The following is a 14,239-nucleotide window of genomic DNA, read 5'->3' on the forward strand; positions in this document are numbered from 1 at the left end:
TTCTATTAAAGATGCTGTTTTAAGAAACAGTTTTTTATTGCCTGACCTTGCTTTTGTTTCTTAGATGCATGGACTGTTGTTGGCTCTGATCAGCCTGTCATTGCTGAGGCTGGTGGTGATGTCATCCTGCCCTGTCACATTTCACCCAGCATCAGTGCTGTGGACATGGAAGTGAGGTGGTTCAGAGAGAGATTCGATAAGCCTGTTCATTTATATCTGAACCAAAATGATCGACTCAGCAGACAGGACAGTGACTACCAGGACCGCACTGCTCTCTCTCCCTCTGCACTACAGACAGGCGATATCTCTCTGCATCTGAGAAACCTCCGATACTCTGACCGGGGTGTCTATACCTGCTCAGCTGATGATGGAAGATGGGCTGAAGATGGACAGACTGAACTGATAGTTGAAGGTAGTGTTTGATACAGAAGTGTGGGATTCAAATTGAAAGAACTTTATCCAACATTAGCTAATTCTCCAGTTAGACCCCACATAGAATAATTTCACCAATTCTGGTCACTTTATTACAAAAATGAATTCCTAATAGAATACAGAGGAGACAGGCCAACCATAGGACCTGATAGTATAAGCTCTGAGGACAGAATAGATGAGTCTAGAGAGGGACTGGAGAAATGAAACTGATGAAGAGACAACCTGCTATTGATTTTATTTATTACATTTATATAGCTTTCCATACCAAAGTATTGCAAAGCACTGTACAGTACATTAAAAAAAATATTTACATTTACATTTACACAATACCTTTGTATAAAGATCCTCAGGCATGTCACACACACAACTGCTACATATTAAACAGCATATTTAAGAAAACAACAGTATATAGATAAAAAATAATGTTTAAAAGCAAAAATTTAAAAGTTACATTAAAACCCACTAAGATAAGAAAGTCGTTTTATAAAAGTATCCCTGCCAAAGAAGGGAAGGCATTTCATAATTCAGGGGCTCTGCATGAAAAATAATTCAACAGGACAGATCCACTGAGATGCAATATTTCATTGTCAGTGTGTTTAGTGTCTCTGTATGGATGTATAGCATTGAGCTCAGATAACTTACAGGAGGAGCACCAACCCTACTTATAGCTTTCAAACAATGATTCTATTAAAGATGTTTTAAGAAACTGTTTTATTTTAATGGCATGTAAGGTTAGCCAAGTGGTCTTGTAGATGATCAATGCAGGAAAGCAGGCTGTGAACACAAGTTAGGTTTGCAACCCAAAAATTATTTTTAAGCAAACAGAACAAAACTCAAAATAAAAACTTGAAGAAAATAAATTTAACTATGTACAGCTAAAACTAAAAGAAACTTCTGAGTGCAGGATGAATTGTCGTCTTTAAACAAAACCAGCATTTAGGCTTAGTCGAGGCAAGAACACACTTCCCTAGCCTCTCTCCAAAAATGAGCTCCTCTTCTCTCCAACCTCCCCCTTTTATACCTGAACTCGGGTAACTCCTCCCCTTGGAACCAACCAAGAATAGATTTTTTTTAAAATATCTACTACTCAAATTTAAATACAAATAAATAATAGTAAACACTTAAATAAACCATTCTAAATTATAATGCAAGACAAAAATGAATCCAAAATCTAAAATTTGGACTTTCAAAAACCCATAAAACCCCTGCTTAATTAGGTAGCCCCGTCAGCCTTCTCTAACAAGACATACGGTAAACTAATTTCACCTGCACACTCTATACAGGACTTACGGTAACACAGAGATCATATTAAGCCCCTCTGTCAAAATGGCATCTCTTTGCAGCAGCAGAAGCAGCAGTAGCAGCAGCACCTTCACCCCCCATTCAGTGCTGGTTTAATCTCTCTGCAGCAGCACCTTCACCCCTCATTCAGTGCTGGTGTAATCTCTGTGCAGCAGCAGCACTGCCTCCCCCCATTCAGTGCTGGTGTAATCTCTGTTCAGCAGCAGCACTGCCTCCCCCCATTCAGTGCTGGTGTAATCTCTCTGCAGCAGCAGCACCTTCACCCCCGATTCAGTGCTGGTGTAATCTCTCTGCAGCAGCACTGCCTCCCCCCATTCAGTGCTGGTGTAATCTCTCTGCAGCAGCAGCACTGCCTCCCCCCATTCAGTGCTGGTGTAATCTCTGTGCAGCAGCAGCACTGGCTCCCCCCATTCAGTGCTGGTGTAATCTCTCTGCAGCAGCAGCACTGCCTCCCCCCATTCAGTGCTGGTGTAATCTCTCTGCAGCAGCAGCACCTTCACCCCCCATTCAGTGCTGGTGTAATCTCTCTGCAGCAGCAGCACTGCCTCCCCCCATTCAGTGCTGGTGTAATCTCTCTGCAGCAGCAGCACTGGCTCCCCCCATTCAGTGCTGGTGTAATCTCTGTGCAGCAGCAGCACTGGCTCCCCCCATTCAGTGCTGGTGTAATCTCTGTGCTGCAGCAGCACTGGCTCCCCCCATTCAGTGCTGGTGTAATCTCTGTGCAGCAGCAGCACTGGCTCCCCCCATTCAGTGCTGGTGTAATCTCTCTGCAGCAGCAGCACTGGCACCCCCCATTCAGTGCGGGTGTAATCTCTGTGCAGCAGCAGCACTGCCTCCCCCCATTCAGTGCTGGTGTAATCTCTGTGCAGCAGCAGCACTGGCTCCCCCCATTCAGTGCTGGTGTAATCTCTGTGCAGCAGCAGCACTGGCTCCCCCCATTCAGTGCTGGTGTAATCTCTCTGCAGCAGCAGCACTGCCTCCCCCCATTCAGTGCTGGTGTAATCTCTGTGCAGCAGCACTGGCTCCCCCCATTCAGTGCTGGTGTAATCTCTCTGCAGCAGCAGCACCTTCACCCCCCATTCAGTGCTGGTGTAATTTCTCTGCAGCAGCAGCACTGGCTCCCCCCATTCAGTGCTGGTGTAATCTCTGTGCAGCAGCACTGGCTCCCCCCATTCAGTGCTGGTGTAATCTCTCTGCAGCAGCAGCACCTTCACCCCCCATTCAGTGCTGGTGTAATCTCTCTGCAGCAGCAGCACTGCCTCCCCCCATTCAGTGCTGGTGTAATCTCTCTGCAGCAGCAGCACTGGCTCCCCCCATTCAGTGCTGGTGTAATCTCTGTGCAGCAGCAGCACTGGCTCCCCCCATTCAGTGCTGGTGTAATCTCTGTGCTGCAGCAGCACTGGCTCCCCCCATTCAGTGCTGGTGTAATCTCTGTGCAGCAGCAGCACTGGCTCCCCCCATTCAGTGCTGGTGTAATCTCTCTGCAGCAGCAGCACTGGCACCCCCCATTCAGTGCGGGTGTAATCTCTGTGCAGCAGCAGCACTGCCTCCCCCCATTCAGTGCTGGTGTAATCTCTGTGCAGCAGCAGCACTGGCTCCCCCCATTCAGTGCTGGTGTAATCTCTGTGCAGCAGCAGCACTGGCTCCCCCCATTCAGTGCTGGTGTAATCTCTCTGCAGCAGCAGCACTGCCTCCCCCCATTCAGTGCTGGTGTAATCTCTGTGCAGCAGCACTGGCTCCCCCCATTCAGTGCTGGTGTAATCTCTCTGCAGCAGCAGCACCTTCACCCCCCATTCAGTGCTGGTGTAATTTCTCTGCAGCAGCAGCACTGGCTCCCCCCATTCAGTGCTGGTGTAATCTCTCTGCAGCAGCACTGGCTCCCCCCATTCAGTGCTGGTGTAATCTCTCTGCAGCAGCAGCACTGCCTCCCCCCATTCAGTGCTGGTGTAATCTCTCTGCAGCAGCAGCACCTTCACCCCCCATTCAGTGCTGGTGTAATCTCTCTGCAGCAGCAGCACTGGCTCCCCCCATTCAGTGCTGGTGTAATCTCTCTGCAGCAGCACTGGCTCCCACCATTCAGTGCTGGTGTAATCTCTCTGCAGCAGCAGCACCTTCACCCCACATTCAGTGCTGGTGTAATTTCTCTGCAGCAGCAGCACTGGCTCCCCCCATTCAGTGCTGGTGTAATCTCTCTGCAGCAGCACTGGCTCCCCCCATTCAGTGCTGGTGTAATCTCTCTGCAGCAGCAGCACCTTCACCCCCCATTCAGTGCTGGTGTAATCTCTCTGCAGCAGCAGCACTGGCTCCCCCCATTCAGTGCTGGTGTAATCTCTCTGCAGCAGCACTGGCTCCCCCCATTCAGTGCTGGTGTAATCTCTCTGCAGCAGCAGCACCTTCACCCCCCATTCAGTGCTGGTGTAATCTCTGTGCAGCAGCAGCACTGGCTCCCCCCATTCAGTGCTGGTGTAATCTCTGTGCAGCAGCAGCACTGGCTCCCCCCATTCAGTGCTGGTGTAATCTCTCTGCAGCAGCAGCACTGCCTCCCCCCATTCAGTGCTGGTGTAATCTCTGTGCAGCAGCACTGGCTCCCCCCATTCAGTGCTGGTGTAATCTCTCTGCAGCAGCAGCACCTTCACCCCCCATTCAGTGCTGGTGTAATTTCTCTGCAGCAGCAGCACTGGCTCCCCCCATTCAGTGCTGGTGTAATCTCTGTGCAGCAGCACTGGCTCCCCCCATTCAGTGCTGGTGTAATCTCTCTGCAGCAGCAGCACCTTCACCCCCCATTCAGTGCTGGTGTAATCTCTCTGCAGCAGCAGCACTGCCTCCCCCCATTCAGTGCTGGTGTAATCTCTCTGCAGCAGCAGCACTGGCTCCCCCCATTCAGTGCTGGTGTAATCTCTGTGCAGCAGCAGCACTGGCTCCCCCCATTCAGTGCTGGTGTAATCTCTGTGCTGCAGCAGCACTGGCTCCCCCCATTCAGTGCTGGTGTAATCTCTGTGCAGCAGCAGCACTGGCTCCCCCCATTCAGTGCTGGTGTAATCTCTCTGCAGCAGCAGCACTGGCACCCCCCATTCAGTGCGGGTGTAATCTCTGTGCAGCAGCAGCACTGCCTCCCCCCATTCAGTGCTGGTGTAATCTCTGTGCAGCAGCAGCACTGGCTCCCCCCATTCAGTGCTGGTGTAATCTCTGTGCAGCAGCAGCACTGGCTCCCCCCATTCAGTGCTGGTGTAATCTCTCTGCAGCAGCAGCACTGCCTCCCCCCATTCAGTGCTGGTGTAATCTCTGTGCAGCAGCACTGGCTCCCCCCATTCAGTGCTGGTGTAATCTCTCTGCAGCAGCAGCACCTTCACCCCCCATTCAGTGCTGGTGTAATTTCTCTGCAGCAGCAGCACTGGCTCCCCCCATTCAGTGCTGGTGTAATCTCTCTGCAGCAGCACTGGCTCCCCCCATTCAGTGCTGGTGTAATCTCTCTGCAGCAGCAGCACTGCCTCCCCCCATTCAGTGCTGGTGTAATCTCTCTGCAGCAGCAGCACCTTCACCCCCCATTCAGTGCTGGTGTAATCTCTCTGCAGCAGCAGCACTGGCTCCCCCCATTCAGTGCTGGTGTAATCTCTCTGCAGCAGCACTGGCTCCCACCATTCAGTGCTGGTGTAATCTCTCTGCAGCAGCAGCACCTTCACCCCACATTCAGTGCTGGTGTAATTTCTCTGCAGCAGCAGCACTGGCTCCCCCCATTCAGTGCTGGTGTAATCTCTCTGCAGCAGCACTGGCTCCCCCCATTCAGTGCTGGTGTAATCTCTCTGCAGCAGCAGCACCTTCACCCCCCATTCAGTGCTGGTGTAATCTCTCTGCAGCAGCAGCACTGGCTCCCCCCATTCAGTGCTGGTGTAATCTCTCTGCAGCAGCACTGGCTCCCCCCATTCAGTGCTGGTGTAATCTCTCTGCAGCAGCAGCACCTTCACCCCCCATTCAGTGCTGGTGTAATCTCTCTGCAGCAGCAGCACTGGCTCCCCCCATTCAGTGCTGGTGTAATCTCTCTGCAGCAGCAGCACTGACTCCCCCCATTCAGTGCTGGTGTAATCTCTCTGCAGCAGCACTGGCTCCCCCCATTCAATGCTGGTGTAATCTCTGTGCAGCAGCAGCACCTTCACCACCCATTCAGTGCTGGTGTAATCTCTGTGCAGCAGCAGCACCTTCACCCCCCATTCAGTGCTGGTGTAATCTCTCTGCAGCAGCACTGGCTCCCCCCATTCAGTGCTGGTGTAATCTCTCTGCAGCAACAACACTGGCTCCCCCCATTCAGTGCTGGTGTAATCTCTCTGCAGCAGCAGCACTGCCTCCCCCCATTCAGTGCTGGTGTAATCTCTGTGCAGCAGCAGCACTGAGACCCCCCATTCAGTGCTGGTGTAATCTCTCTGCAGCAACAACACTGGCTCCCCCCATTCAGTGCTGGTGTAATCTCTGTGCAGCAGCAACACTGCCTCCCCCCATTCAGTGCTGGTGTAATCTCTGTGCAGCAGCAACACTGCCTCCCCCCATTCAGTGCTGGTGTAATCTCTGTGCATCAGCAGCACTGCCTCCCCCCATTCAGTGCTGGTGTAATCTCTCTGCAGCAGCAACACTTCCTCACCCCATTCAGTGCTGGTCTAATCTCTGTGCAGCAGCAGCACTGCCTCCCCCCATTCAGTGCTGGTGTAATCTCTGTGCAGCAGCAACACTGCCTCCCCCCATTCAGTGCTTGTGTAATCTCTGTGCAGCAGCAGCACTACCTCCCCCCATTCAGTGCTGGTGTAATCTCTCTGCAGCAGCAACACTGCCTCCCCCCATTCAGTGCTGGTGTAATCTCTGTGCAGCAGCAACACTGCCTCCCCCCATTCAGTGCTGGTGTAATCTCTGTGCAGCAGCAGCACTGCCTCCCCCCATTCAGTGCTGGTGTAATCTCTCTGCAGCAGCAGCACTGCCTCCCCCCATTCAGTGCTGGTGTAATCTCTGTGCAGCAGCAACACTGCCTCCCCCCATTCAGTGCTGGTGTAATCTCTGTACAGCAGCAGCACTGGCTCCCCCCATTCAGTGCTGGTGTAATCTCTGTGCAGCAGCAACACTGCCTCCCCCCATTCAGTGCTGGTGTAATCTCTGTGCAGCAGCAGCACTGCCTCCCCCCATTCAGTGCTGGTGTAATCTCTCTGCAGCAGCAGCACTGGCACCCCCCATTCAGTGCTGGTGTAATCTCTGTGCAGCAGCAGCACTGCCTCCCCCCATTCAGTGCTGGTGTAATCTCTGTGCAGCAGCAGCACTGGCTCCCCCCATTCAGTGCTGGTGTAATCTCTCTGCAGCAGCAGCACTGACACCCCCCATTCAGTGCTGGTGTAATCTCTGTGCAGCAGCAGCACTGGCACCCCCCATTCAGTGCTGGTGTAATCTCTGTGCAGCAGCAGCACTGGCACCCCCCATTCAGTGCTGGTGTAATCTCTCTGCAGCAGCAGCACTGGCACCCCCCATTCAGTGCTGGTGTAATCTCTGTGCAGCAGCAGCACTGGCTCCCCCCATTCAGTGCTGGTGTAATCTCTCTGCAGCAGCAGCACTGACACCCCCCATTCAGTGCTGGTGTAATCTCTGTGCAGCAGCAGCACTGGCACCCCCCATTCAGTGCTGGTGTAATCTCTGTGCAGCAGCAGCACTGCCTCCCCCCATTCAGTGCTGGTGTAATCTCTCTGCAGCAGCAGCACTGGCACCCCCCATTCAGTGCTGGTTTAATCTCTGTGCAGCAGCAGCACTGCCTCCCCCTATTTAGTGCTGGTGTAATCTCTGTGCAGCAGCAGCACTGGCTCCCCCCATTCAGTGCTGGTGTAATCTCTGTGCAGCAGCAACACTGCCTCCCCCCATTCAGTGCTGGTGTAATCTCTGTGCAGCAGCAGCACTGCCTCCCCCCATTCAGTGCTGGTGTAATCTCTGTGCAGCAGCAGCACTGGCTCCCCCCATTCAGTGCTGGTGTAATCTCTGTGCAGCAGCAGCACTGCCTCCCCCCATTCAGTGCTGGTGTAATCTCTGTGCTGCAGCAGCACTGGCTCCCCCCATTCAGTGCTGGTGTAATCTCTGTGCAGCAGCAGCACTGCCTCCCCCCATTCAGTGCTGGTGTAATCTCTGTGCAGCAGCATCACTGCCTCCCCCCATTCAGTGCTGGTGTAATCTCTGTGCAGCAGCAGCACTGGCTCCCCCCATTCAGTGCTGGTGTAATCTCTGTGCAGCAGCAGCACTGCCTCCCCCCATTCAGTGCTGGTGTAATCTCTGTGCAGCAGCAACACTGCCTCCCCCCATTCAGTGCTGGTGTAATCTCTCTGCAGCAGCAGCACTGGCACCCCCCATTCAGTGCTGGTGTAATCTCTGTGCAGCAGCAGCACTGCCTCCCCCCATTCAGTGCTGGTGTAATCTCTCTGCAGCAGCAGCACTGCCTCCCTCCATTCAGTGCTGGTGTAATCTCTGTGCAGCAGCAGCACTGGCACCCCCCATTCAGTGCTGGTGTAATCTCTGTGCAGCAGCAACACTGCCTCCCCCCATTCAGTGCTGGTGTAATCTCTGTGCAGCAGCAACACTGCCTCCCCCCATTCAGTGCTGGTGTAATCTCTGTGCAGCAGCAGCACTGGCTCCCCCCATTCAGTGCTGGTGTAATCTCTGTGCAGCAGCAGCAACACTGCCTCCCCCCATTCAGTGCTGGTGTAATCTCTGTGCAGCAGCAGCACTGGCTCCCCCCATTCAGTGCTGGTGTAATCTCTGTGCAGCAGCAGCACTGGCACCCCCCATTCAGTGCTGGTGTAATCTCTGTGCAGCAGCAACACTGCCTCCCCCCATTCAGTGCTGGTGTAATCTCTGTGCAGCAGCAACACTGCCTCCCCCCATTCAGTGCTGGTGTAATCTCTGTGCAGCAGCAGCACTGGCTCCCCCCATTCAGTGCTGGTGTAATCTCTGTGCAGCAGCAACACTGCCTCCCCCCATTCAGTGCTGGTGTAATCTCTGTGCAGCAGCAGCACTGGCTCCCCCCATTCAGTGCTGGTGTAATCTCTGTGCAGCAGCAGCACTGGCACCCCCCATTCAGTGCTGGTGTAATCTCTGTGCAGCAGCAACACTGCCTCCCCCCATTCAGTGCTGGTGTAATCTCTGTGCAGCAGCAACACTGCCTCCCCCCATTCAGTGCTGGTGTAATCTCTGTGCAGCAGCAGCACTGCCTCCCCCCATTCAGTGCTGGTGTAATCTCTGTGCAGCAGCAACACTGCCTCCCCCCATTCAGTGCTGGTGTAATCTCTGTGCTGCAGCAGCACTGCCTCCCCCCCATTCAGTGCTGGTGTAATCTCTCTGCAGCAGCAGCACTGCCTCCCCCTATTCAGTGCTGGTGTAATCTCTGTGCAGCAGCAGCACCTTCACCCCCCATTCAGTGCTGGTGTAATCTCTCTGCAGCAGCAGCACCTTCACCCCCCATTCAGTGCTGGTGTAATCTCTGTGCTGCAGCAGCACTGCCTCCCCCCATTCAGTGCTGGTGTAATCTCTGTGCAGCAGCAGCACTGGCTCCCCCCATTCAGTGCTGGTGTAATCTCTGTGCAGCAGCACTGGCACCCCCCATTCAGTGCTGGTGTAATCTCTGTGCAGCAGCAGCACTGCCTCCCCCCATTCAGTGCTGGTGTAATCTCTGTGCAGCAGCAGCACTGGCTCCCCCCATTCAGTGCTGGTGTAATCTCTCTGCAGCAGCAGCACTGGCTCCCCCCATTCAGTGCTGGTGTAATCTCTGTGCAGCAGCAGCACTGGCTCCCCCCATTCAGTGCTGGTGTAATCTCTGTGCAGCAGCAGCACTGCCTCCCCCCATTCAGTGCTGGTGTAATCTCTGTGCAGCAGCAGCACTGCCTCCCCCCATTCAGTGCTGGTGTAATCTCTGTGCAGCAGCAGCACTGCCTCCCCCCATTCAGTGCTGGTGTAATCTCTCTGCAGCAGCAGCACTGCCTCCCCCCATTCAGTGCTGGTGTATTCGCCAAAAACAAACTTTTACAAACAAAAGATGAGTCATTTTCTTCTTTTAAAAATATGGTAATTATCGGTTTGTTTTCTTTTATGTCCACTTCAGGTACTGAAATACTGTTAGCGTAATTTTTAAATTACTAACCATTTATCTTTGTCTTACATATCTTAACCTGATGCACCACCCCTCCACATTTACAGGTAAGTACATAGATTTAATTTGCTTACATGTTTCAGTTGGGTTTATACCAGGGATTTACACTGGTTAAAATTACAATTTACATGCACAATAGGTATGCAATCATTCTTTAAAAACAAAAGTCCAGTTTTAATGTCCACATTGTCTTAAGCCAGGCTATAGTTTTTATTTTGTTTACATGTGTGGCAGTGGTGATGTCACGGACCAGGAAGTAGAAACCAAAACAATGGATGGGCGGTTGAAGCTGAGTGCAACAGCACTCAGCGTATTTATTAATAAACAAAACAAAAACAAAAGATTTAACAAAACACCAAACAAAAGGGCACGAGGGCCAAACGAATAAACAAACAAACAAGTAAGTGTCGTGCTGGATAATCCAGCACGTTTTAGCAATTGTTTTTAAATGTTGCTCGCTCTCTCCGCTCCCCGTACTCTCCTCTGTACACCCAACCTCGAGTGCAGAGAGCTGCAGGTTTATATACTCTGGCCGAGGGATTAACTAGTTGTTAATTATCTTATTATCCCTTGGCCAGAGTCTGCACGCGTTTGGTAAGGATGCATGACTGTCAGCTAGTTAAATAATCAGTAGCTGATCAGCCATGCATCCTCACTGGGTTTTTAAATATATAATAAAAGACGCGGCGCTTTTATCCGCGCCGCAAACAAAAATACAAATAATAATAAATATAGGGGCGGGACACTCCGCCACAACATGGCATGGGACTTGCACCATCATATTGCCTAACATTGTCTTTTTTTCTCAGGTGGAAGGACTGTTGTTGGCTCTGATCAGCCTGTCATTGCTTATCCTGGTGATGATGTCATCCTGCCCTGTCACATTTCACCCAGCATCAGTGCTGTGGACATGGAAGTGAGGTGGTTCAGAGAGAGATTCGATAAGCCTGTTCATTTATATCTGAACCAAAATGATCGACTCAGCAGACAGGACAGTGACTACCAGGACCGCACTGCTCTCTCTCCCTCTGCACTGCAGACAGGAGATATCTCTCTGCATCTGAGAAACCTCCGATACTCTGACCGGGGTGTCTATACCTGCTCAGCTGATGATGGAAGATGGGCTGAAGATGGACAGACTGAACTGATAGTTGAAGGTAGTGTTTGATACAGAAGTGTGGGATTCAAATTGAAAGAACTTTATCCAACATTAGCTAATTCTCCAGTTAGACCCCACATAGAATAATTTCACCAATTCTGGTCACTTTATTACAAAAATGAATTCCTAATAGAATACAGAGAAGATAGGCCAACCATAGGACCTGATAGTATAAGCTCTGAGGACAGAATAGATGAGTCTAGAGAGGGACTGGAGAAATGAAACTGATGAAGAGACAACCTCCTATTTGTAACATGAAGATAATTCATCAGGACAGATCCACTGCGATGCAATATTGTCAGTGTGTTTAGTGTCTCTGTATGGATGTATAGCATTGAGCTCAGATAACTTATAGGAGGAGCACCAACCCTACTTATGCTTTCACACATTTATTCTACTTAAGATTCTGTTTTGAGAAACTTTTTTATTGCTTTACCTTGTCTTCTCTTTCTCAGTTGGATGGCGTGTCGTTGGCTCTGATCAGCCTGTCATTGCTGATCCTGGTGATAATGTCGTCTTGCCCTGTCACATTTCACCCAGAGTCAGTGCTGTGGACATGGAAGTGAGGTGGTTCAGGGAGATATTCGACAGGCCTGTTCATTTGTATCTGAACCAAAGGGATCGGCTCAGCAGACAGGACGGAGCTTACTGGCACCGCACTGCTCTCTCTCCCTCTGCACTGCAGACAGGCGATATCTCTCTGCATCTGAGAAACCTCCAGCCCTCTGATAGAGGCGTCTATACCTGCTTAGCTGATGATGGAAGACGGAATGAAGAAGGACAGACTGAAGTGATAGTTGCAGGTAGTGTTTGCTACACAAGTGTGGGTTACAAATTTAAAGAACTTTATCTAAGATTATATAATTCTCCAGGCAAACCCCACATAAAATAATATCACCAATTATGGTCGCTTTATTACAAAAATTAATACCTAATAAAGTACAGAGGAGTTAGGCCAGTCGTATGACCTGATAGTATAAGCTCTGAGGTCAGAATAGATCAGTCTGGAATAAAGGCATATCACTGAAGTTTTAAAAAAAGCTTCTCCGCACTGTCTAGTTGGCTTAAGAGATTCATCCACTGCTACCCCAAATCCTTTTTATACATAGCTTCCTCTATTTCGTTACTGTCCACGCTGTACTTGCCTGTAATGTTTTTGCGCCCGATGTGCAAGACTTTGCATTTATTCACATTGAATTTCATCTGCCATGTGTCAGCCCAAGCTTGAATCTTGACTAAATCTCTTTGTATTATTAAAGTTGATGATTGGGAGTTGGCTACCCATTCCAGTTTTGTGTCATCTGCATATTTGCATAGTTTATTGATTATGTCTTGGTCCAAGTCATTTATGTAGATTGGGATTAGCAATGGTCCCAATACTGATCCCTGTGGTACCCCCTTGTTACCTTACTCCAGTTTGATGCCTGGCCTCTAATTATAACCAGTTATGAATCCATGCTGCTACTTTACTGTTTATTCCTACTGGTTTAATCTTTAGGTATAGTCTTTTATGTGGTACTTTGTCAAATGCAGATTGTCATATGCACTATTCTTGTCAACTCTAGTAGTCGCCTACTGAAAGAAATCTAGTAAATTAGTTAAATCTACCCTTCTTAAAGCCATGCTGGCAGTCTTCTAAAATGTTGTTACTATATAAATATTTCTCCATTTTTGTCCTTATTATAATTTCCATGATTTTACATGTGATTGGTGCTAAACGTATAGGTCTGTAGTTCCCAAGGTTAAATGTATCTTCTTTCCGAAATATAGGAACAACATTGCCAATTTTCCAGTCCAGTGGGATGGCTTCTTTATTTAAAGAAGTGTTGAATATATAACATATTGGTTTAAAAATCTGTTCTAGTTTACCTGAGGACTCCTGGACAGATTCCATCGGGCCCTGGGGATTTGTTTATTTTAAGTGCTGCTAGCTCCCTTAGTACTTCATTCTTTTTTTATATCAAACTCCAGTAATGATGAATTGCAATGTGTTTTCATCCATATCCTGGAGAGCAGACCTGACTGGTGTGTGTGTGTGTGTGTGTGTGTGTCTGTGCGTGTCTCACTGTCTCTATTCCCTGACAGCTCTGGGGACCCAGCCCTCAATCTCTATGGTCTCTACACAAGGAGAGCAGACCTGGCTGGTGTGCAGATCAGAGGGGTGGAGCCCTGAACCTGAAGTGATCTGGAGAGACAGGGATGGAAATGATGTGACATCACTGTCCAGCACAACAGTGCAGAGGGACAGTCAGGGGCTCCTCAGTGTCAGCAGCTACATCAAAATCAAACAGCAGTCCAACGTGTTCTCCTGTCTGGTTAGAAGTAAAATACCAAAACCAGACTGGGAATCCAAACTCCACATATCCAGTGAGTATCACATGTTTGTGGATTGAGCCGGACTGACACTGACCATAGATTACAGTCACCATGATGGGGCATCAAGATCTGATATCTTTTTTTTGGGGAACCTTCCATTTAGAGGGAGGGGTGTGTGGAATGGACTCACTATGATGAGGGGGTGTGGCATGCTCACTATGAGGGGGTGTGGCTCAGTGTTGGGAGGGGTGTGTGGAATGCTCACTATGAGGGGGTGTGGTCAGTGTTGGGAGGGGTGTGTGGAATGCTCACTATGAGGGGGTGTGGCTCAGTGTTGGGAGGGGTGTGTGGAATGCTCACTATGAGGGGTGTGGTCAGTGTTGGGAGGGGTGTGTGGAATGCTCACTATGAGGGTTGTGGTCAGTGTTGGGAAGGGTGTGTGGAATGCTCACTATGAGGGGTGTGTCTCAGTGTTGGGAGGGGTGTGTGGAATGCTCACTATGAGGGGTGTGGTCAGTGTTGGGAGGGGTGTGTGGAATACTCACTATGAGGGGTGTGGTCAGTGTTGGGAGGGGTGTGTGGAATGCTCACTATGAGGGGTGCGGTCAGTGTTGGGAGGGGTGTGTGGAATGCTCAATATGAGGGGTGTGGCTCAGTGTTGGGAGGTGTGTGGAATGCTCACTATGAGGGGGTGTGGTCAGTGTTGGGAGGGGTGTGTGGAATGCTCACTATGAGGGGTGTGGTCAGTGTTGGGAGGGGTGTGTGGAATGCTCACTATGAGGGGTGTGGTCAGTGTTGGGAGGGGTGTGTGGAATGCTCACTATGAGGGGTGTGGTCAGTGTTGGGAGGGGTGTGTGGAATGCTCACTATGAGGG

General features: G+C 50.4%; 1 protein-coding gene across 2 annotated transcripts in view; it reads left to right on the forward strand.

The window, feature by feature from the left end:
• The window catches only part of LOC117404952 (butyrophilin subfamily 3 member A1-like), a 68,412-nt gene that overhangs the window by 32,994 nt on the left and 21,179 nt on the right, over positions 1-14,239 (forward strand). For both annotated transcript variants that reach the window (XM_059011567.1, XM_059011568.1), the window contains 4 exons: positions 65-412; positions 10,699-11,046; positions 11,504-11,851; positions 13,134-13,415. In XM_059011567.1, the coding sequence (XP_058867550.1) occupies positions 65-412; positions 10,699-11,046; positions 11,504-11,851; positions 13,134-13,415 (1,326 nt within the window). The remainder of the gene's footprint in view (positions 1-64; positions 413-10,698; positions 11,047-11,503; positions 11,852-13,133; positions 13,416-14,239) is intronic.

This window comes from Acipenser ruthenus, chromosome 42 (assembly GCF_902713425.1).
Source record: "Acipenser ruthenus chromosome 42, fAciRut3.2 maternal haplotype, whole genome shotgun sequence".
NCBI lineage: Eukaryota > Metazoa > Chordata > Actinopteri > Acipenseriformes > Acipenseridae > Acipenser > Acipenser ruthenus.